We start from the raw sequence: 25189 nt of genomic DNA, 5'->3' as shown, positions 1-25189 counted from the left end.
AATCGAAATGTTTCGAATATTTCTTCATTTTATATGCAGTAAATGTACAGAAAATGCATAAATCAGTGATGTTTTATGTTGATACAACCTTGCTGACAATATTGTGCAGCTGATACCTTTGGGGATGAAAAGCCCATAAGTAGTCGCATCCACCCAGTGGTTGTAATAAAAGCCTTATAAATTTGTACACCAGACGCACGATTTATCTAAATAGTACTCAACATTGGCGGTCGAATTACAACAGTTGAAAGACCAAACCAAATCATATCCTATTTAGAAGATGCCTAAACATTGTGAGATTATTTAGATGTATGAGTATCTACATGCCTAAAATGTAAAACATCATTATTATATATCAGCAGATTAAAGATTGCTTTCAGCAAATGCGAGTATTCTTTCATCTGGAGGTGTTTATTTTTTATTTTTTTGCCTGTTTTTTTGTATTTCACTTCCTTTAATGAGGTGTCATTGAAAAGATGTTTGATCTTTGAACCAATGTGTGCTGTCCCTATGAGTACCTTCAATAACGATTAAAAATAGGAAGTCTGTTGAATGTATATATTCAAACTTAATGGGTTTGGCATTCAAATAATTTGATGTTTATTGCAGATTTTTTAAAGTCACTGTTTAATATTCTATTTATACATTAGGGTCAATGTCTTCTATCAAAGACTCTATGCTGACCTCAACATTGTTTGACATTGTGTCTCATTAATGTATACCGATATTTAATTTTAATTGTAAAACTCTCGACAATTTTCTGATTACAGATTATAAAAATTGTTCCTTAATTTTATAATTTAGATAAACAAAATTTGTTTTGTCATTTTTGTAATTAAGCTTGCAGGAATTATTTATCTACATATGTAAAGATGCAATTATTCTTTGGATTAGGCTCAGTAAGCTCAAATTGTATGCTGAAATGTCAATGCAAGACCAAACTTCGCGATCCAAAGAGAAACAAAATAGTGTAGTAGACTGTATGCTTTCGATCATTTTCCTATAAAGCATACCAAAGAAATTTAAAAATTCGATTCTATAGCTTGTTATAGTGTGCAAATTTAAACATAGTATTACTTTATTTGTCATAGACGTAACAATACTTTGTCTTCATCGTGTAATTAAACAAGTAATACAAGGTTTTACAACTTATATCCTCACAAAACATACTTCAAAACAAATAGAGTATTCAATGTATGCCTTATTGCGACGACAAAAATGATTTCTATGGTACCAGAATATTCTAAATCCTTCATTGTATAAACTTCTAACAGTTTTCATTCGTTCTAGATTTCCAGGTGAATGGAGTTCTAATAATATCTGTGTAACATATTTCAGAACACCAGTCTTGATGACATTTGGTAAAACTATCCATTCATCCCATTCAATGTCTATTTTCAATATATCTATTTTTCTCTGGAACGAAAATCGTAAAAATAATTACACATATGAATGTCGCTGGTAATGTTATATTGTGTCGTTCTGGGTGGCTAGAAGCATGAAAATTGTTCATATGAGCAACAATGTAACTAATGGTTTGCATTCACTGAGTTTTCCTTAAATTTCAAGTTTAATAAACAGTAATCTCTTGAACTGAATTTTAATGTGCGTATTGTTATGCGTTTACTTTACTACATTGGTTAGAGGTATAGGGGGAGGGTTGAGATCTCACAAACATGTTTAACCCCGCCGCATTTTTGCGCCTGTCCCAAGTCAGGAGCCTCTGGCCTTTGTTAGTCTTGTATTATTTTAATTTTAGTTTCTTGTGTACAATTTGGAAATTAGTATGGCGTTCATTATCACTGGACTAGTATATATTTGTTTAGGGGCCAGCTGAAGGACGCCTCCGGGTGCAGGAATTTCTCGCTACATTGAAGACCTGTTGGTGACCCTCTGCTGTTGTTTTTTATTTGGTCGGGTTGTTGTCTCATTGACACATTCCCCATTTCCATTCTCAATTTTATCTTTACTATTGTATACATATAATTCTTATGCAAATACAAATCATAATACTAGTGATTTATACAATACTATTTTGCTGTCTTCATTTAGTTTGAGATATTTTTCATTATTGAAAAGAACATCGAACGAACGCATATTCGGATTAATTTGATACATACCGCCGCATGACCAAGCGTGGTTCTGATATCATCAAGAGTAGTCATGTTCCATTTTCGTTTGAAATCATAGAAGTTTCTTTTATTGATCAAGCCAATACGGTGAAAGTGAATGTTTGGTCTTTTTCCCGAGTATATCATACTGAAATAAAACTGAATGTTGTTAACGTAACGCTGCTTCTCTCTCTTTCAACATATACAACGGGTATACAACAAAAATCGAAGGAAGGCAACCAGTCTTTTGATAATGTTGTTTTTGCTTAAATCAGACTTTCTCTTCTCTTCTTTATTTGATTTAATTTTTAAATTTCTAATTGTTTCATCAACTTGTTCGGTATCAGTATATATGCATCGCTGGTGAATATCATTATCAGTTGGGTTTTGTTTTATTTGATATGAATTTTTACGTTTATCTCATATTCATTTTCCCCCTCAAAGTTTTATAAAAGAATCACGTTAAACAACTTATATGATGCAAGCATGAAACTAATGTGTTTGTCACTTTTTATCTATTTTATGTGTAAAGTTTTATAAAACAATTACCTTGGGTCAAAAGAGTGTACTTCGCAATCGTAGGTCTCCACAACTTCTTCATCAAATCCCCAGTCCCAGTTTATCCTAAACAAAATATATATGTACTCAGCAATTATAGCTGCATTGTCCATCAATTCAACATTAGTCTTAATGACTGGAATTGTCCAGTTTACACAACAAAGCATAAATACATGCATCTTAAAGGAATGAATAGTTTTGTCAGTATTATCTCGAATATATAATTATCTAGAGTTCAGGTTACAATACATCAATTGAAAGTCACGTTTTATGCATTTTTTTATTATGCTTTAACTCTCAAAACATATATAAAAGTACTCTTAATAGTATCGATGATTCTACATTATGAGACATAATTGTTTTTTACTAAATGTAGTTCAACGACTGGACTTAACTGAGTATTTCCTTTGTGGTCTTCTCAGTACCAGTTTATTATCTAACAATTGGTGTTATCAATTTACAGAAATCCAGAAAAGCGGTTAGAAGGTATACATTTTAAAATCATTTTTTTATTTTTGGCATTTTCGAAGCAAACTTAAATCTTAAACTCAAAGAGCAAACAATGTGTTCGTAAAGCAAAGAAGACAAAATATCATATACAATGATATATGCATATAACATACCCAAATGAATATACAAGACAAGGATGTCTTGGCCTAAATCTTATATCATTACATACTTCCCAACCGCCATCTTTGATATTTCCTAAGCGAATAATTTCCTTGCAGTGCATTTGTATTGACGTGAGATAACTGAAAATAGAAAAATGTAGCGAATAATAATATCATTCTTTATAATAAAACAATGCGGTGCTAAATTTTAATTTACTCAAATGAAATAGGGCACACATTGATGAACTTCTCCCTAATTGATCCATTTGATTAAATCATTATTTATACTCGTTATATATCTCAAAACAATATATTTGCAAGATTAAATATATATTGTTTTCTTCGCTTATGAATATTTTCGAATATGCTGCGTTAATCTAGATTTTGTTAATGTTTTGTGTCCTTAAACAAAAAGAAGTTGTCGAAATGTTCCAGTAGAAGCATGTTTCGTGCAAATGGATAAACGTGTTTATTCTAAAAAAAAGGAAAGGGACATACATGTACGACATCGACAATTTCAACTTCACCAATTAAAGTTTACCATGATTTGACATGCGCCATGGTTGTGTCTACCTTTAACTTTTCGATATATCATCCTTGTGTATCTATTTGTAAGGACAGTTGATTTGTTAATTCAAATCTCTAGATCCTTTGATTGACTGATTAATTGATGATTTGATGGTTGGTTAACATCAAGTTACAAATATATTATATAATTTTCAAATGTCCAGAACAAGACCAATCGAGCGAATAAGAGATCGCTGAAACGAGGGATGACATTGATGATTGGTTGGAATTTTAGACTATACCATTGAATAGAAATGCTAGATATGGCCATAGTGCGACATTCAACTTCTTACCTACGTAAACGAACCTCTCTAGTGGTTGTTGAGATCATGGCAATCTCCTTATATGAGGCATAGTATTTAACAACGTTCGTTGGTGCGTACTTATACATCCAGTACTACCACTCGGACGCCCTCAAACAAGGTATTTATTATTGGACTATATATAGCCAAGGTGACCATATTTTCGTGCACCAAACAACACTAGTGGTCAAACCATTCTGACTATGAATTTGCTATATTTTGACAAATTATAAAACAAGATATCAAGCTAATATCAATTCCCTAAACTAAAAGGAATATAAGTCATAGATCTAAGGATACCTTATACTTCAATGATCAGACAACAGGGACAATTTAAATCGTGGGGTACAACTGTTGTGCTTCCCAAAATAGGCAACATACGGTTTTTTAAATATAGATAGGGCAAACAATTTGCGATAAATATTATCGTTGCTCGGTCCTGTGAAACTATTGTGGTCGCTACACCCCTTACTTTAAATCCTGGTAAGGATTATTAATTTCATTAGTCGTTGTCTTTTGAAGGTCGAACAATATATAATATGTATATATATATTTATAAATAAAATTGTTGAACCTCTAGCTGTTGCGTTTTAAGTGTGTTTACATGTAAATATGTGATTTCTTATCCACAATATTATATTTACCGTAAGCTCATAAACTGTTCGATTTCGTCTGCTCTCATATTCTTCAGTTGAAAATCATTTTCTGGAATCAAAACATGGCTATGTTCTACCTTAAACTAAACAGACCAGTTCATTATTTATTCTTAAAAATACAAAAACTTTTAATATATCAGTATTTTAAATTTGGATTGTTTTACAATTGTCATTGCGGGACCTTTGATATCTGATGGGGTTTTAAAATTGTTCTTACATTTTGTGCCATTTGGTTTGTTGTGGAAAACTGTTTCATTTACAATCAGACCACACCTTCCGTTTTTATATTTTACTTACAAACACACCCGCATACGTTTGAGTTAAAGTCGAACGATCTTGAAGCGTATACAACGTGCCCTAAATAAAGGCAACAGTAGTATACCGCTGTTCAAAACTCATAAATCTATGGACAAAAAACAAAATCGGGGTAACAAACTAAAACCGAGGGAAACGCATTAAATATAAGAGGAGAACAACGACATAACACTAACATGTAACACACATAGACAAAATCCCATGAGAATAACAAATATAACATATATATATAACATCAAAACCAAATACATGAATTTGGGATAGATAAGTACCGTGACACGTCTTATCGCAATGTGAATTTACACTCAAAAATAAGAGAAAACAAACGACACAACGTTATAATGTAATACACACAGAAACGAACTATAGTATAACAATGGCCATATTCCTGACTTGGTACAGGGCATTTTTAAAGGATAAAATGGAGGGTTGAACCTGGTTTTGTGGCATGCCAAACCTCGCACTTTTATGGCCATGTGAAATATAACATCAAAATGACAACACAGGACTACAATATAAATAAATTGGAGAACACAATTGACAAAGAATCACACGAACAACAGCCAACAAAAGGCAACAAGTTCAAAATTTTAATACGCCAGAAGTGTATTTTGTCCACACAAGACCTACGTGTGACGCCCAGATACAAAAGTTTGAAAGCCGAAACGAGTACAAAGTTGAACAGCATCGAGGACCAAAAGATCAAAAAGGTTGTACCAAAAACGGCAAGGGTTTTCTGTTAGTTACCTGAAAATCCCTATAATTTAGAATAATTTATACTTTTGCAAACAGTAAATTTTATAAAATGAATATTCAAAAGATGTACATGATAAAAATGAAGTATTAACTAATTACAGGAAACAACTGAAATACATTTACATAACCAGACATTTGAAACACAAAAGTAGACACATCCGAATAAGTTTAAACCTCTACGCCAAGTGACGTCCTATTTGAAACTGAAAAATGACGAATAAATGACGTCATTTGAATTTGTAAAACGGATCATCAAAAAATGAAAAATGACGTCACATAAGAATAAATAAGATAGAAAACGTGTCTCAAACTTATATGTAGCGTTTTCAACGCGCTTGTAGCGTATGTGTTACGTGCGTGTAGCGTACAGGTATACGCTAGACAAACGCTTGAGCTGGATGAAATGTTTTATGCTGCTTAAAAATTTCCTGGAGGTATAGCGTTCACCAAGCGTATACCTTTGCATTTCGACGTACTTCAAATGTATGCAAGGCGCGTTTAACGATTGTTTAGCGTTCCTCTGGCGTGCAACTAACGTATATCGACTTTGTCAATTTTCTCTGTACGTTTCGTGGTCACCAATCTTAACGACAATGTATGACACCGGCGTTAGTCACTGGTGAGTCTTATGTAGCCGAAACGCGCGTCTGGCGTATATTATTATACGCCTGGTACCTTTGATAACTATTTTCACCACTGGCTCGATGCCACTGCTGGTGAGCGTTTTTTCCCCGAGTGAATCAAAAGCCCAGTATTCAGCACTTCGGTGTTGACATGAATATCAATTATTTGTTCATTATTTATAAATTTCCTGTTTACAAAATTATGAATTTTTCGAAATACTTCGGATTTTCTTATCCCAGGCATAAATTACTTTAGTCGTATTTGGCATAACTTTTTGAAATTTTGGGTCTTCAATGCTCTTCAACTTTGTACTTGTTTGGCTGTATAACTATTTTGATCTAAGAGTCACTGATGAGTCTTATGTTGCCGAAACGCGCGTCTGACGTATAAATTTCCTGTATACAAAACTTTGAATTTATCGTAAAACTAAGGATTTTCTTATCCCAGGAATAGATTACCTTAGCCGTATTTGGCACAACTTTTTGGAATTTTGGATCCTCAATGCTCTTCAACTTTGTACCTGTTTGGCTTTATAACTATTTTGATATGAGCGTCACTGATGAGTCTTATGTAGACGAAACGCGCGTCTGGCGTACTAAATTATAATCCTGGTACCTTTGATAACTATTTACACCACTGGGTCGATGCCACTGCTGGTGGACGTTTCGTCCCCGAGGGTATCACCAGCCTAGTAGTCAGCACTTCGGTGTTGACATGAATATCAATTATGTGGTCATTTTTATAAATTTCCTGTATACAAAACTTTGAATTTATCGTAAAACTAAGGATTTTCTTATCCCAGGAATAGATTACCTTAGCCGTATTTGGCACAACTTTTTGGAATTTTGGATCCTCAATGCTCTTCAACTATGTACCTGTTTGGCTTTATAACTATTTTGATATGAGCGTCACTGATGAGTATTATGTAGACGAAACGCGCGTCTGGCGTACTAAATTATAACTAATTATACGCATGGTACCTTTGATAACTATCAGTTTGAAATTGTTCTACATTTTCTAGAGGTATAGGGAGCGGTTGATATCTCACAAAACATGTTTAACTCCGCCGCATTTTTGCGCCATGACCATGTCAGGAGCCTCTTGCCTTTTTAGGCCTGTAGGTTTTTTTTTTATTATAGTTCATTTATATGTTTCGGATTTTAGTGTGATGTCCATTTTCACTGAACTAGTACACATTTTGTTAAGGAAAAGAATTGAAGCCCGCCTCCGGTTGTTGGATTTTTTCGCTGTGTTGAAGACCCATTGGTGGCCTTCTGCTGTGTTCTGTTCTTTGGTTGGGTTTTATAACATGTAGCATGATTAGATATTAGAAAATGTATCATGATAAGATATATCAACATGTAACATTGTAATATATTACAAAATGTAATATGAGGAGATATTACAATTTGATTTTTCCGCGAATTTTCAATGTGCATAAAATTAAATTAACCTACTAGTTTCCAGGAATCTTTGCAATCTTTGTGGATCTGCAAAATAAATCAATTCAGTTCTGAAAATATAAACAATGACACAATTGAAGCGAATGAATCATTTGAAGGTCATATTTTTCAAAGCGTGTATGATCGAATGCCAGATCGTCTCCATATCACAAACTTTAACAGGTTTCATATTAGTATTTTTATTCTTCAATAAAAATAATTTAATTGGCAATGATGTCTAAAAATATATTTTTCAGTTAATTTTCGTCTACTTTAAGGCTTGGCTCCGATCAACCCGTAATGAGATATGTCCAATGTTCATCAGAGGGCGTATTGAAATGATCAGGATAATATAAAGATGATTGTGGCATCTAATCAAGACCGCATACTAAGCTGTGTGGATGGTTTTGGTTTTAAAATTTCAAACCAGTACATGAAGATGTTTATTACAGACACACGTTTGTTACCATGGTTACGCATATAAGGTGGTGTGTGGCGATGATATGTTTGATATTCGGATGCTTTTTGCAATAAATTTGCTTCACAAAGTGTACACAATGTGTATAAAAGAACGTCATATATTCATAGCAAATAATACATGAAAAGCATTAACAATACTAATACGTAAAATTTATATTTCCGACAAATAAGCTTAAGGGGTAAAATCATGTTAAGTTATAGTTACCAAATTAAAAAGTTTTGGGTATGTGTTGATACACCATAGGAGAGGCTAAATTCTACGAGAACACTTTGCTTTCGAGTGATATTTAGTCCATCTTATGGTGTATCTACACATAGTCAATCACTCTTTTATTTGGTAAATGACATGTGTCAAAGTTCACAACTGATATCATGTGAAGAAAAGTTCCTTTCGTTCAGTGACATTAACTTTGTAAACTTTTTCATAGTTATGAACGAGCATCGAATTCTGTCCGTGGACCAGTTCGAACCTTGGAAATGATCAGACGGTAAGCTATATTTTATTCAAGGTCAGAGCCAACAAAAAGTTCTATGGTAAGGTTCATTTTTACTTACAATTTTATAGTATTGTGCTTTTATTGTGTTTATCAATTCGTTCATTTGTGTATGTGTGTCATCAACACTTGACTGACAGTTTTCAGAAAATGCAGGTGTCTTCGTCGAAGTCAGCGCTACAATAGGTGCTTTTTTTTTTATTGAAAACAATAATAGCAGGGGTATATCTGTTTATTGTGTAGTGTGTATGCCTATTACATTTTACCAAATCAAGGCCACATAAAATTGTTTTATATTTCAATAAGTTTTGCTCAATGTATGATTTTTATGTCAATATTTCATTTTTCAGGTGGACTCAATCAACGGAACTCAATGCCAAAAACTTAAAACACTATTTTCAAAATACTGTACTTTTCAACATTTATGAACAGTATTTGAATATTGTACGTGAACTGAATGGGACAGCCTATTACAGGAGACCTCTAGATAAAGGAGATATAAAGTTTGGTGAACAGTCCGTTGGCATCAACAAATTATTTAATATTATGAAAACTATGCGTGCAGAAGCCGGAGGAGAGGGGTACTTTACTAATCACTCTGGTAAAAGGACGTGTGCCACAACATTGTTCCAGGCAGGAATCCAAGAACAAGAAATCATGAACAAAATAGGCCATAGGTCAGTTGATAGTGTTTGAAAAAATAAAAGGGCTTTTAATGAGATGTTAAAGGATATCTCAAATATCCTTCAACCGAGCAAAGCATTTGAAAGAAAATAAATCATGAAGACAGCACAGAAAATCTTGAACCATCAAATAGTGATAGAGGAGACGTTGGAAGTTTGTTCACTGGATGCGTGTTCAATTTTAATAGTGGAAGTTAAATACAAAGTATATTTGTGATTATATCAGTATTTGTGGATTATGTTTAATTCAATGCTTGGTGTTTTTTCATTCAAAGGAATAATTGTATTTTGGAATTCCATTTTTAAATAATACAGTTTTACAATGCATTGTTGTATTTATTTTAAGAAAAAAGAAAGAATATGGGGTATTTGCCAATGAGACAACTACTGAACACGATAGTTTTAAGGTTGGAAAATATTGCAGGAAAGAAAATGTGTTACATTGTAGTTTTTAGCTAAAAGTGTGAGGTATCTAACCTATACCACATGTCCATTTTCAATCTTCTGGTAACCCAATCATAGTGTCGATATGGAACTGTGGTGTAGATACCCTCACACTTTTACAATGGAAAGTCAAACAAACTATGGTTCATTGTGAAAGAATTATCAATTTCAGCAAGATATTGTCGCACGTATGTATATAATATTTGATAGGAAGATGAAATAATTTATTTATATTTGTGTTGCTAATTTGGAACATGTAACTTATTATAGTGATTTTAAGAAGTCAAAAGTGTTAAATATTATTCTATAAGTTATATGATTTACTTACCATATCAATTTGCATACAGTTTGTCCTTTTTCTATCTATTCTCGAAACACATGAGTAGTCTAAATCAAACCAGAAAATTCGAAAACCATGGTCATAAAACCTTCTTAATTTACACAGTATCGGCTTATAATCAACTTTTATATTATCTTCATTGGTAAGGCGAACAGATATTTGATGAATTTCATCTACGATGCGAGTCTTGAATATTTTGGTGATAATTAAGTCTGTGTAATGTTCGGCATCAATGATGAGAATATGTTGCTTCATCTTCAAAAAGAAAAAGGTTGGAATATTTTTATATATGACTATGTTGCAATGATATTGAGTTAAATCATAAATCACAATCATTATACACACTTCAGTATTAACTGGTTAATTATGTCGATGCTGAACGGCTATATTGATCTAAATAGCCATTTAAGTTCTGTTTTGTTTGGTTGCTGGCCAATATACAGATATCCCGCATTATCCTTTATTTAAATTCGTTTGTATTTTATGATTTGTCAATTATTTGAAAATTAATTTAATCTTTTTCAAAAAGCAATATTACATGAACTAATTTATTTCATATATTTGTAGTGCTAGCCACCGAATGAAATTTGTGAACTTCTTCCTCGTATTAAGCACCAAACAAGTTGAATGAATATACATGTAATTAGAAATACAAAAAGAAATCAAATCGTGTCTACATCATAGATATTTAAAGTTACTAGAAGTTAAACTACTAACATTTGTACTCTTTAAAAAGTCTTTGATACCATCCATTGTCCAAAGTCGCCTTGTGTCAGCATTTTTGTTCCGTGACTTCAATTTGAACATAACGTCGTTTTTCGTCTTCATAGAATCTCTAAAATAGAGTAAGTAAAAGACGAATACGAATGTTTTTTACAATGTCACTATTTGACAATAAATGTCGATAATGAATATATCAAGTCTACATGAACACTAATGTTCTATAATTTATATTCTCAATTACCGAGTAAAGTTCTTATTGCTTGTTCTGATAATTGTCCATATTAACGTACATGTATGTATATTCAACAGAACAAATTGGAATTCAGAAGGATTCATGATATTACTGAAGACCACAGTAACTATACTTCCATACTAATTTAGTTTTTATGTTTTACTGCTGCACTTAAGACATAATCCAAATTCACATTTTAAACCATGTGGATTTCTAAAAAAAAAGGTTTTCTTTTCTATATCAGATTTTTTTTATTCTCTTTGGTACAGGACAAAAACGAGGCTCATATATTCTATATTTATTTACAAAACTTACCTAGGACTAAATCGATATGCAGTACTATTAAAGAAAACCGATAGACCATAAGCATTAGGATAGTCGTCACGGATGCTGAAATAGAATTTATGTCCATACAACCATACATTAAATAGATAAGTGATGTATCATTCATTTTTTCTTTGACATTGTGTGTGTCTATATTTGCTTTCATTAATTTTTGAACTTCAGTCTGTAAGATACATTTTTACATTAACATACGGAAGTACTGAAATCCTTTAATGAGATATATATAAGTATATATTTTTAAAATTACTGATTTTTTTCTCTTAAAACAGAGGGCGTCTGGATTTAGGGTAGGTACAAGAATGGCGAAGACATGTGACCAATTGTCACTTTTCTCATTTTGTAAAAAATCTTTTACTTGGTCCAAACCGCATAGTAAGCTATAAAAGGTCCCGAAATAACAAATATAAAACAATTCAAACGAAAATTTATGTTTGATGAGATTCCAAATGAAAAACTACAATGTAATAATAGTACTATTTTCCTCGATTTTACTTAATTGATGAAATAAATCACTAAACTTTTCAACAAAATTTTATCAGCAGCGAACTAAAACTTATATTACTAATATTTGTGGAAACCTAAAGAATGCTTCTAGAAACTTGTGCATAATGGTATTATTACCTGAATGCAATAACTTTTGTATAACTGTTTGGTTTATAACAGCCATCGATACAAAAGTTCCAACTATGTTCCAATTGACCATGATGGCTACGCTTGGCACAATAAGTCTGTAGAGTTGTAGTATATCTATGAATATTTAGAAAAATTGAATTTATAAAAACCGAAATAAATAATAAAAAAAGAAATATCATATAAGAATCAGCTGATGGTTAAAAAAATAGTAATACGTGAAAGACACGTGTTCCTATAAACCTCTCCTCGTTTAACCATAAACTCCAGCCATTCCAAACATTGGAAGCAAACCGCCTACGGTTAACAAACCGAGTATATTGTAAACTTAATATTGGTACATAATTATATATCAATAGCATAATGTTCAAATGTTTGCCCAGTGTTTCTCATGGTATATGAATAAAACATAAAGATTATTGCAGTCCGTTTGGGATGATCCTCTATGTTCCCTTTTATTTCTTATCAAACATTAAAAGGGAACATAAATTGTGCTTTTATGATTTTCTTTATGATTTTATTTTTATTGATAGATTTTCTATTATTAATATATTCAAATTAGGAACAAATCTTTCTGATACTAAATTTCAATCCTGGTATATATGATGAGTTTATTGTGATCTTCTACAATATATCGGTAAAATATACATTATAACAATCAACATGTTAAACACAGGCTGATTTCCAATTGTTATCGATTAAATGAATCTGCAAATTGGTATGAGATACCATGAGATTGTTAGCCACTACACAATCTGTTAACCCTGAGATCACCCCGATGTTTGTGTGGGTTCGTTTTGCCTAGTCTTTAGATTTCTATTTTGTGTCTCGTGTACTATATTTGTCTGTCTGTCTTTTTCTTTTTTAGCCATGGCGTTGTCAGTTTATTTTCCATCTATGAATTTGAATGTCCTTCTGGTATCTTTCGTACTTCTTATAACTTTTGTAGCAATTTCCTGAACCGTGTAGAAACCAAATGTAGCTGCATATATCCGATAGTTTGCGTCACTTGGTTCTGATACATTTAATGAAATATTGTCACCCTATCCTCGAAGGAGGAACCTGTTTGGACTGTTTATGATATATAATTGCATAGTTATGTCAGGAAGGAATGGGGGAAATCAATTCTAGACTTTAACAGTAATCTATCAGTTATATCCGTGTATCCTTCTTGACATAAACTTTCATATTATTACAATACATAAATTTCAGCTTCCTCTTCATAGTAAATTTATTTTTTAATGGTCTTTAAGGTGAAAAGGATATACGTTATAATTTCTTATTATTGCTATTTGATGAACTTTGGTCAAACATATTCTGAATTGCATGTGAGCAAATCAGTATGTTTTAACACGTCGTGTGCCATATAGCGAAACAATAATTTAGATCTAATTATTTATCTTTGGACTACTAAGGAAAAAATCAGTTTAGCAAAACTCTCTCCATGTGTTACAATATATACCTTCTGAATAAACATTCGGCTATATGATAAGGTAACAGCTTCAAAATATCATCTTGTGGTATTACAAAATTTCCTTCAAGATCACGATCTATCCTTCCATCTAACTGTAAACAACAGAAAAGAATCTAAATTAAAGTATGACCGTGAGATACTCAAGGGGTCGTCATCACGAAATTTTTATGAAAATTGGGTTTGAATTATTAAACTATATATGATCTAATCTAAAATATTTAATTTAACCGATCACGTTTCGATGACAAATGTAACGACTATATTTGGTTCAGAGATGTTCAAAGGTCGTCATCGCAAAAATGATACGGCAATTTGGGTTTGAATTTTTCAACAATTTAACCGATCATGTGTCAATGAAAAATGCATTTCTAATAATTTCAGAAGTTTCTTCGCAACAGTTGAATTTGACTTTGACTTCATGTCCCAACCAAGCGTATAGTTGATTCCACCTGAAGTCTGGGAACACGAGTATTTTTTAACAACCGACATGCAAGACCCTCGTGAGAAGTGAAGGTCGTTAAAAACCACTCTCGTCGTAGTACTAACATTTCCGTACTCACTGTGTATATACAGTTGGTGTCATTGACTGGTTTAAACAATAGACCCTGTAAATAAACAAAATGGTGAATGCATTTTAGTGCTGATTATCCAAACCCAATTAGTTAATCAAAGTTTCTGAAAAACAGAAAGCATGTATCTTACAGATGCCAAAATCGCTAACACGTTACAAGACATCACTATTAAACTGATCATCTAATATGAAATTATCTGTTTGGTTGTTCTGAAGGATTAGTTACAAAACATATTAATTCATTTAAAGTACCGGCAAAGAAGATGATACGTGTCTGACAAATAGTAAATTTGACAGAGACGCAACAAACTAATGTGTAGGTGATGGTGAATTGACATTTCATTTTATATTATTTTCTATTCACGTATTTTTTAATAAATCTTTTTATTTTATGTTTCGATATGTTTTATGTATTTCTCGTTGATCTGTGTTAATGATCACTTTACTGCATGTAGAGCGCCTTAGAGTAATTTTCATTATTAAGATAGGGCGCTTTCTAAATCATTTTCATTATTATTTGACAAGGAAGCAGATTAAATATGTTTGTAGTTGATAATAAAATATTAATAGAAGTTTAATCAAAATGAAAAAAACACTGTATAACCCTCTTACATCCGAATCTTACTCAAGAAGCCATCTGAACCTGGCACACCCAAAGTCAAATACCCGATAGCGGATTGTATAATTACCGAGTCATACCAAAAGGCATACGACCAAAAGAATAAAAAAACACAATGTCAAACAATATGAACACTATAAAACTTATATTAAAAAACACAACTTCAGCACTTATAACTAATAACAATCTTGTCCTATTTGTGAAGTAGAAACTGAATATTTATCTAAAAGGCATAGGTGCTTACCCATGAAATTTTTGGAGAAAAATTTGACAAACCCCTGGCTCATTATCTTATTTGCTTAGACACCTACATGACTTTGTATGACTAGTCTATCAGGAAGGTCTGTGTAGCAGCTTTATGATCTTGAATACCTTATAAGTTTAGAAATGAACGGGTGGGGTTGGTATATTGCTGCAAAGATAAGGAACATTTACAATTTCAAAAGTGAAATCGTCCCGTCCGTCATAGATTCACTTACTGAGATGACCGCTGCTGTGACATTCGAGGTAATTGTGTAACAATGAGGCGGAGAAAACTTAATCTGTAGTTTCTTCAAGTTCAATTTCAGTTTTGAAACTTCCAAGTTTTTGAAACATTTTTTTCAAAGAATGGCCGAGATTTAAAATTTTCTAGATGTTCTTATGAGGTCTAAAGAATTTAAACACGTTGTATACCACTGCGAAAGTAAATCGAATTTTTGTAAACTCTCTGTCACTAGGGACAATTTCTTTGTCAATCCAAGTAAACAGACAATACCTTGGTAGAATATGCAGATGAGCCGGTAATGTATTGTTGATTGCACAGACTTTGTGAAGTTTGATTACATTTGTATCCAAAACAAAGTAAGTCTTCAGATTTGTTGCCATGCCATTTAAATGTTCATTGTCGCCATGCTATACTTGTGGTTTGTCAAGATCTCTTTCTATTTTGATGACAAAATTAATTTTTAAAGGTTTATCCATTTATTTATTTTTTTAATCACATCATTTTATTTCAAACATTGACCTTTTTTTGGTAAACACAGATAATATTTACGGGTTATTCGGGGAAAAAAACATTGATATTTCATTTTCATTCATAAGGGTGGTACATGAAACGAGAATGATTTAATTTGAAATGGTTTGTACAGTTTATATCTGCAATTTAAAAATTAATGAAATTTTCAAAATTTTCCGAAGTTATATTTCATTTTATAGATAGATTTTTCAATTTTCGAGATACTTAGTTTCATTATATACACGACAGAAAATAAGGTCATAATGTGTTTTTCTCGACCAATTTCATAGTTGTTTGCTGTTAATACTCAGGCATACATGTAGTTGATTCAAAATGAGATTATCTTATTTGTCTTTGCACATGTTGGACGATGATTTATTAATGACTATTTACAACGTTCTATCAAGGAAGTAAACTGAAAGTGTCAATACAAAATGAATACTTCCATGGTTACATCAACAGGCCAAATGTACTTTAATAAATATTTGTTACATATTTGTTCTTCGTTCATTTTTTTTTTTGTACATAAATTAGGCCGTTAGTGTTCGCGTTTGAATTGTTTTATATTTGTCATTTCGGGGTCTTTTATAGCTGACTTTGTGGTTTGGGTTTTGCTAATTATTGATGGCCGTACGGTGACCTATAGTTGTTAATTTTTGTGTAATTTGGTTTCTTCTGCAGGGTTGTCTCATTGGCAATCATACCACTTCTTCTTTTTTTTAATACTCCTTTTTGGTACTGAGCGATAATTTCAGTTTGCAATGACGTATGATTCTTGAAAAAATTGCAACTCACTTCTTTAAGATTATCTTGGTATTTTCTGTACTGTATGTTTGTTAATGATGGATGAAAACTTTCCAGAATTATCATTAAACAAACCACTGCAACTCCAAAACCAAACAGGACACGTTTTCTCCATTTATGTTGCATTCTTACCTCTGTTTTAACAGATGCTGCATAATAACAAAATTATTATGTATATGGTTGATGCGTTGCAGAATTGTTTTTAAATGTTGTAAGATTTTGAGTGTTCATCATGTTTTTAATTTTGTTCCTATTTCACCAAAGTGTCGAGCTAGTTCTAGCATAATTCGATACTATAGGTCGCACTTTGTAAATACACCCGTTTCACTAACCACTCCTCTTTTTGGGAGATATATATGATTCATATATATTTTGTTTTGTTTACTTACCAGTTCCCAGATATGATCTCTATGCTTCATCTCATAGGGGAATGTTACCAGTATAAATGCACATCATAGATGGTGGAATTGAATTCTTAGAAAAACATAAAGTGAAGGGAGGGGTAGCGCAGAATTTAGTATTATTTTTAAACTCTTAGAAGTTCGGGGAAGTAAATGTTAAAAATATGCCGCACAGCCCTTTTTTTTTTGCGTATGTATAAAAAAAAAACAGTACATCTTACCAGTTTTCCATAGGATATAATTTTGGTTAGAGTGGCAGATTTAGCCGTAAAATGAGTTCCTATGGGAAATTGCATATTTACATAGTGCAACTTGTACGTGTTCTCACAGTGAAAATATCTAGGGCATTGTACAAGCTTTTGCATCGGAGAACACCATTGATGTCTTATGTTGATAAAATAACCTTTTATTAGATATTCCGTTTTCGAACATGGCTGTTCAATGAAGTCGATATCATATTTCATATGTATATTACTAGCATTTACACTTGAAAGTTAATATGAATGCAATAAATGATAACAGTCGACTCCAATATGGAAATGTTTCATTGTAATGTAATTTTTTTTGACTGATTGCTTCGTCCATTCATTTAATATGATATCAATTCATTATTTTATCTTTTATAGCAAAAAAATCAAAATGTTATGGTATTCTAATATAAATAAACACAACATGACTTACTTATTTGATTATTGATCTATTGTCCTTGTTAAGTTTTTCATAAATAGTAAAATTAAGACTCTCAAACAATAGTGTTCAGTAGTGCATTTTGTATTAAGTGACGCATATCCTGATTACAGAAAATGAAACATACACCTAACTTTAAATTTAGACATAAAATATGGGCATGTTGTACTCATGTTTTAAGTTCGTTATGGTTAGGTGGGGACATTTATGTGAAAATAAATAACTTTTTTATTTCTAAACATTTGAAATGAAAACCCATCGTTTTAAAAAAGAAAAATGTTTTTGTTTGGTTTTTATTTTTATTTTTTTTTTGTTGATGTTGTTAAGGGGGGGGGGGGGGTGATTGTGTTTATTTCTTTGTCTTTTAAATAATTTAGTCGGACTGTCTTTGTTTTGTCTCCCGTAAGCTTTGTCTTTTGTCATTCGAGTTCTGAGTTACTTATCATTCAAGTTGTTTGGTTATTTCTATCTCAGTATATTTTGCCAGAAACAATTCAGTAAATTGTTTACAGCCAATGAAATGAATATGAATAAGTATGGTGGGTAATCCTGATTGGTCGTGTTGTGCAATGGACATTGTTTTTACTAAAAACCTCGCGAGCTCCTCCATATATCATCAAAGGCTAAATAATATATGTTATATGGCCGTAAGTAAGGTTTGAAGAAGAGTTTGGGTCCAGCAAACATGTTTAATCCCGCAACATAATTATGTAAGAGCCTGTCCCATCTATTGATGTTTATCATGTTTGTTTGTAATGAAATCAGACCGTTAGTTTTCTCATTTAATTGTTTAAATTTGTAATAAAGTTAAGGCGCATTATATGCCTTGCTATTCGACGAAATTTTTGGCTCATTGTTGAAGGTCTTACAGTTACTTATAGTTGGGAACTTCTTCGTCATTCAATTGTGTTTATTTCTATCAATGATTGATTTCGTTCCAAAAATAACTAATTCTGTATCTTCAGAAATGCTTCTTATTACTTATGTCACTTATGGAAAAATACAGTTGAATTTTGCAAACTCTAATCATAATTACTAAACATGTGACAAATAACGAAAATGATTATGAAATACATAATTTTATTAAAAGTTACGTAAATATAATTTAAATGAACACTATATGGTAGTTCTTGTGCACAGATCTCAGCTATTATGTAGTGTTGTAGGTTTGAAAACGGTCTCTCTGCTATAAACTATTCTTGTTATCGTTTTCCAATTATTTCCTCTGAACCAACAGTTGACGTTCCAACCTCGAGACCAAAGAATCTATAAAAAAAATATATATATTTAAAGAGGTTAGCTACTCAGGGTCAAAATAACTTGAGGATTTTAAATGACTGTTATAAATAGGTAGAGTCTAAATAGAGAAACTAGAACAGCTGAAAAAATATAAGTCAGTGTGCTTGTTTTTTTTAGATAAAGGCCATTGGAAATTTGGCGGGAAACAATTTCCTATAGACTTTTCATTCATTTAACATTGGCCGCTATCTCCTTTAAATAAACAATGCAAGATTATTGAAAATTTGACACAAAAACAAAAACCTGAGTAGCAAACCTCCTTAAGTGTAATAAACATGATAAAGGTAAGTATATTTTTTTCACTCCTTAATAGCATATTCGTTTGAAAAAGGTAAGGCGATTAAAATACCAAAACGGATACTGGTATCGATGCTTTGCTTTTGCGCCGACCAAACCCATGCACAATAATGATCGGAAAGATTGATTTATTGATTGTTATTTGTTTAATGTCTAGTGACAAATATTACATGCATGTTCATGAAGATGTAGGAAAGAAACGTAATTCATCATTTTAGATATTTCAATATTTTATTGAAATTTTGAGACTAGACGAGCAATCGATAGAAGTATTTATAAGGCTAGAAAAAAGTAGATTTAATCATTTCACTCCCAGATTATTGACAATCAATTTAGGGAACGATTTAAGTAAAGTGAAATGGATTGAAGCTAAGACTTCTTATTATATATACCTATTATGTAATCCCAACAAAGCTATGTCTGGTGCTGTCACGTGAGATATCAACTTCATTGTCTTAGCATCAATAACACAGAGAAATGCTGTAAAATATTCAAATGTCATTTTCAAATGATCATGTAAACAAATTGAATGCTATATGTTTTTGGATAATGTTTGTACTCGAAATATAGAGTCTATGTTAACCCCGCCGCATTTTTTCACCTGTCCCAAGTCAGGAGACTCTGGCCTTTGATTTGTATGATTTTTAATTTTAGTTTCTTGTGTATATTTCGGAGTTTAGTATGATGTCCATTATCACTGAACTAGTATACATTTTTTTTAGGGGCCAGCTAGAGTACGCCTCCGGGTGCGGGAGTTTCTCGCTGCATTGAAGATCCATTGGTAGCCTTCGGCTGTTGTCTGTTCTTTGGTCGTGTTGTTGTCTCTTTGACACATTCCCCATTTCCATTCTCGATTTTATGATGTACAATGTATCCATCCATGATAGATCTTGATACGTTCATGCAAAGTAATAAACACACAAAAAGCAAAGGAACATTGTTTTAATTGATTGTCTTCGTCTCCAAGTAAGGCCTTCAACACGGAGCATATAAAAACTATTACCTCACGGCTAGTTTAAGAAAGTTGTCAACAAATGTACAACAAGCTTAATGAACAGGATGAATCTCATTGAACTAAAGGAATAAACAATATACGAAAGAATGATCTTGATGTTGGTGTAAATACCACTAAACAATCCAAGAATATACCACTAAACAATCCAAGAATATTTTAAAAGAAGTAATAACTTACCAGATGAAATAGGTATGTCTAAAGTATTTTACCATTGACTCAAATATTCATATCTTTTGCCTGTACAGTTGTTTAGTTGACAAAACATGTCTTTGAATGATATTTGTTTTATTAGCCTTCCTCTGAATTATAGAGGATAAAATTACGTTTGTTACAAAAAAAACTTAAAATAAAAGTAAAAAACTTTAAAAGCCTTGAAATCTAAAGCCATTTAAAGCTTTTTAAACTTTTCCCCCTGTTTTAATAAAGTTGGAGCTGAGGAATCAGGAGTATCAAACACAATCTTCGAATTTTAAGGAAAAAAAGTTGTATATTAATTTTGTAAATCATTATACACAAAAAAAACGGATGACGACTACAATAAAGACGCTTTTTCATATGCAAAAATGGGTATTCATTTTAACATATTAACAAGTACCACTTTGAAACAACACTTGTTTGTATTTTACCTTTATGTTTTGTTCCATCGACCCCTTGTGCTAGTATAACGCCATCATCTTCTGCTGTTGAGTTAGGTCTGGACACAAATTGAGGTTCTTGGACAAACATTCCCTCCGGGAAAACATATTCTGTTTCAACACCAGTATCAACATTTAACTGTATAAGGTTTAAATGTTTTTGTGTATTTACATATAAAAATCATCATTGATTCAAAATATGTTCAACATGTTTTGAACTCAAATTAAAATTGAAAGAAGAACGTGTATGAGGACCCAAATGCCCACGCTGAAGCTTTGTAACTTTAAAGGATTTACTGTTGAAATTTGAATTCTGTCTGTGTGTTGTTGGTATTAGCATTGTGCCCAATTTGGATGAGGAAAACTCACGTTAGAGTGTAAAAATCCCCAAAAGTGTATAAAGAGACAGACATCATATTCTTAAATTGACTTTCAAGAGTAACATTTTATTTGTAGATTTTACATTTAAAAATCACTAATCAAATCTGTGTTGTCCGTCAACAGAAACACAACAACAAGGTAAAAAAAAGTAAGAACATAATTACTTTAGTAATAAGACAATGCTTAGAGTAAAAAGTTTCTTACAATATAGCGTTGCAAAAGGAGTTTGATTTATGTAAGAATTACCTTAGTCACTGCATTTTGGTCGGCTCTGTCGAAATTCCTACTCATGTAAGCATACGTATATTTCCTACCATTGTATGCATAGTTGATGTTTGGCATTTCAAAGGCAGCAGGGGGACCACTACGGAGATTCTTAAACAATGCCGTCCAGTCAGTGGTGTTTATAGTTATTCTGGTTACATTAGTAGTATACGGATTCTACAATAGAATATATTGTGGTAAAGGGGGTACCCAACACTTTGATTAAAATAGATTTGGCTAGCCGCTCGGCTAGTCCATGACCTGTGGAAAAGAATATAAAAATTTTAAGACATTTGAACCACACCAAGAGTAAGCTCCCTTATGTGTTCTGTACCCCCCCCCCCCCCCCCCCCCCCCCTTATATTAAGAAAGTTTTCTTCACATATCTATCATATTATTTTAATATTTTATTTTTAAAACGTATTTTAAATACAGAATAGATAACCTGATTTCCCCGAACAAACACCTACGGTGCCGTAGTATATCATAAAACATGACATTCCAGTTTACATATTAAACAAAAAAGACGATTTATAGCGTCGTTATTCTTAGATTCGCAGGTGGCAGTAGTATTTATTGTAATAAACAAACTTCTTTATTTTATTTGTAGGACTTCATGAAAGTTGTATTGTTTATGTGATGTGTTAAGGTGATCTCAGTTTACTTCAGTTAAGTTAGGTGGGTTATATTTGTAATTATGTCTGGGGTTACCTCAGGTACCCATGTTATAAAGAATGCTTATCAGATGGTTTGCTAGTGAAAACATCTATGTTGTAATCAAACAATTTCTTTATTTTACATGTAGGCCTCATAGATGTGTATTGTTTATGTGATATATCGGAAAAGCGACTTTAGTTAACTTGATATGAATGAATAATACTTGTTGCTATTTTATGGGTTACCTGAGGTAACCCTGTCATAACAAAATACTTAGTAGATACTTTGCTAGTGTATGCATGTATGCTGTAATAAACCACTTTCTTCTTTTGTAATGTAGGAATTCATTGAAATTATATTGTTAATGTGATGCATATGTAAAGGTGATCTAAATTAACTTGAGTTAAATGGGTTGTATTTGCTGTTATTGTTTGGGTTACCGCAGGTTACCCTGTTATGAAAGAATTCTTAGTACATACTTTTCTAGTGTATACATTTATATTTTGATTACACAATTATTTCTTAATTTAAAATGTAAGACTTCATAGATTTTTATTGTTTATGCGATGTATATATAAAGTTACCTCAGTTGACTCGAGTTAAATGGTTGTATTTGTTGTTATTATTGGGGTTACCTCAGGTAACCCTGTCATGAATGAATACTTCAGATCATTCATTGAAATTTTATAAAAAATAAGTTTACAAGTTTACCAGCCATCCCCACCCTACACGTACATACGAAATGAATGATCGGTGAATACAAATAATACAATCATTTGGGAAGTTTGTTGACATCTTTGGTATTTGGTCACATTAAAATTTGGTATTAAGATCTATCTAAATCAGAACTATATTTTCGTGCGTATTTAATCAATGACGCATTACCACGATTACCTCAGGGCACCGATTACCTCAGGGCATACAGCAGCGGACCTAACTTCCACCTGCGTGTTAAACCTGTATGTAGACAATTTGGTTATTTGATAATGATCAAATTTAAATATAATGTATACAAGTTTAACTCCGCCTTTTCATATTGTTTTCAGATGTCAAACAATAATACAATCAATGGAATCAAGTCAACCAAACCATTAACTTGCTAGCATTTTGAATAACAGTTGAAATTGATAATAAAAAAACTAGAGTAACTGGCCGTGTAATGATAATAATTGATATTAGAGGAACACCTTTTGATGTTATATACAATATTCATCTGTTACTGTAAACTGCCGCTTAATAATGATTGATAATGTTTTTATTTTAAGAAACAGACAGATATTATATTATACTTACATTAGCCATAAGACTGGTAATGTATGTCGTCCTGTCATATATAGATGCATCGTCATACATTAACATATCCATATGTATCAATTCTCCATCTTCATACGATCCAAGCTAAAATCAAAATGAACACGAATTACAAAATTATCTGTGATCTCGACCACAGTTATTTTTTTTGTTAAACAGGTTTCCTTTATTTATAATAAAAAATTAAAAACATATTATTGTTGCTCCCATGATATCCCAACATAATGATATCTTATAATTATTCATGACGTTTGATTGCTGTCCCATTGAAATATGACATGTGCATGTCCCTAACTCATGCATGTAAAGTTTTAGAAAGAAACTTAAATGTTCTACTTGAAGTTCTACATCAAAATTGAAAGAATGTGACTCATGACTATTTTCGCTGTACTTGTATACATTTTAAGGGGCTAGTTGAAATCGTCCGGGTGCAGGCTATGCCAAGTGTGCTGAAGATCATTGGTAGACTTCAACTGTGTTCTGCTATTTGGTTGGGTTATTGTCTCTTAGACACATTCCCTGTTTCCATTCCCAATTGTATTGTATAATTAATCAGGTTTTATATTCAAACAATTACATCCTTACATTGTAGGAATGCCAAAAAATCTCACCTGATGAGTAACGAAAAAAGGTTTGGCTTTGATGCTGGCGACTATTACACCGTCTGACTTCCTCATCACCACTAACCGTGACATACCATTATGTTCGAACTTGAACCCCTGAGGAAAGAATGGTTCCCCATTCTGGTAATGAGCTGTAAACAAAAACAATGATCGATAATACTGTATGTGATAACTTTATTAAAAGAACGCTAAATTGTTGGTGAAAGAAACAGAATTTTTACATGACGATGTGTATAAAACAATGTTAAGAGGCATGCAAGTCAGACGAAAAGATGGATATTGGTTGTCGCATCGTGTAAAGTAAATGAGAAGGACATGGTGTATCCATCTTAAACTCAAAACAGTACATACGGCGCTTTCATTGCTGTTTTTCATCTAAAGTACGTATAGTGTGTTTCAATTTCTTTTTCTTGAAATCAATATGTGCACTTTTACAAATTTATTATTGTTATTGTTGATGAGCAAATTTGCAGAATATTATTTCTTTAAAAACATAATAGGATTCAGCTATTGCTTGTAGTAGCTATTTCTCAACACAAGAATGCACACCTGCAAGAAACCAGAAATAGAAGCATTAATACACCATTTATATCAATAGGCAACATATTTTCTCTTAAACAGAACATTTATCCACGCTGTACATAACTAAAGAGTTATATTCATACATTGCTTTTCCAGATTACCACTGAATTGCTTGCTTTGTATACAGCATTAAAAGTGTTGCATATTTAACGTAATATTTTCCCCCTTTTAAATATATTATCTTTTTTTCAAATACGGGATAGCTCCTGGAAGCATCAATTCAAGATGTACAGTTTTATTATTCAACAGGTGGGGTGTT

The 25189-nt window shown here is 32.1% G+C and overlaps 2 protein-coding genes across 3 annotated transcripts in view; both read right to left on the bottom strand.

Moving 5' to 3' along the window:
• Nucleotides 1–1034: 1034 nt before the first annotated feature.
• LOC139485147 (uncharacterized) lies at nucleotides 1035–17905 on the bottom strand. Its single transcript, XM_071269367.1, has 14 exons — nucleotides 17861–17905; nucleotides 16770–16927; nucleotides 14348–14392; nucleotides 13776–13879; nucleotides 12305–12430; nucleotides 11654–11728; nucleotides 11101–11218; nucleotides 10372–10638; nucleotides 7958–7990; nucleotides 4794–4888; nucleotides 3293–3421; nucleotides 2661–2735; nucleotides 2121–2259; nucleotides 1035–1416 (listed from the first exon to the last, which is right to left on the bottom strand). Exons 2-14 carry the CDS (start codon nucleotides 16902–16904, stop codon nucleotides 1150–1152), a joined length of 1608 nt encoding a protein of 535 aa, XP_071125468.1. The 5' UTR covers nucleotides 16905–16927; nucleotides 17861–17905; the 3' UTR covers nucleotides 1035–1149.
• Nucleotides 17906–18929: 1024 nt separating this feature from the next.
• The window catches only part of LOC139485144 (carotenoid isomerooxygenase-like), a 30082-nt gene continuing 23822 nt past the window's right edge, over nucleotides 18930–25189 (bottom strand). For both annotated transcript variants that reach the window (XM_071269362.1, XM_071269363.1), the window contains exons 7-12: nucleotides 24337–24479; nucleotides 23708–23812; nucleotides 21740–21934; nucleotides 21104–21251; nucleotides 19855–19942; nucleotides 18930–19132 (exon numbers count right to left, since the gene is read on the bottom strand). In XM_071269362.1, coding sequence (XP_071125463.1) covers nucleotides 19069–19132; nucleotides 19855–19942; nucleotides 21104–21251; nucleotides 21740–21934; nucleotides 23708–23812; nucleotides 24337–24479 — 743 coding nt within the window. In that variant the 3' untranslated portion in view covers nucleotides 18930–19068. The remainder of the gene's footprint in view (nucleotides 19133–19854; nucleotides 19943–21103; nucleotides 21252–21739; nucleotides 21935–23707; nucleotides 23813–24336; nucleotides 24480–25189) is intronic.

The sequence above is a fragment of the Mytilus edulis genome, chromosome 8, assembly GCF_963676685.1.
Source record: "Mytilus edulis chromosome 8, xbMytEdul2.2, whole genome shotgun sequence".
Taxonomy (NCBI): domain Eukaryota; kingdom Metazoa; phylum Mollusca; class Bivalvia; order Mytilida; family Mytilidae; genus Mytilus; species Mytilus edulis.
This window is presented reverse-complemented; position numbering and strand designations above follow the sequence as displayed.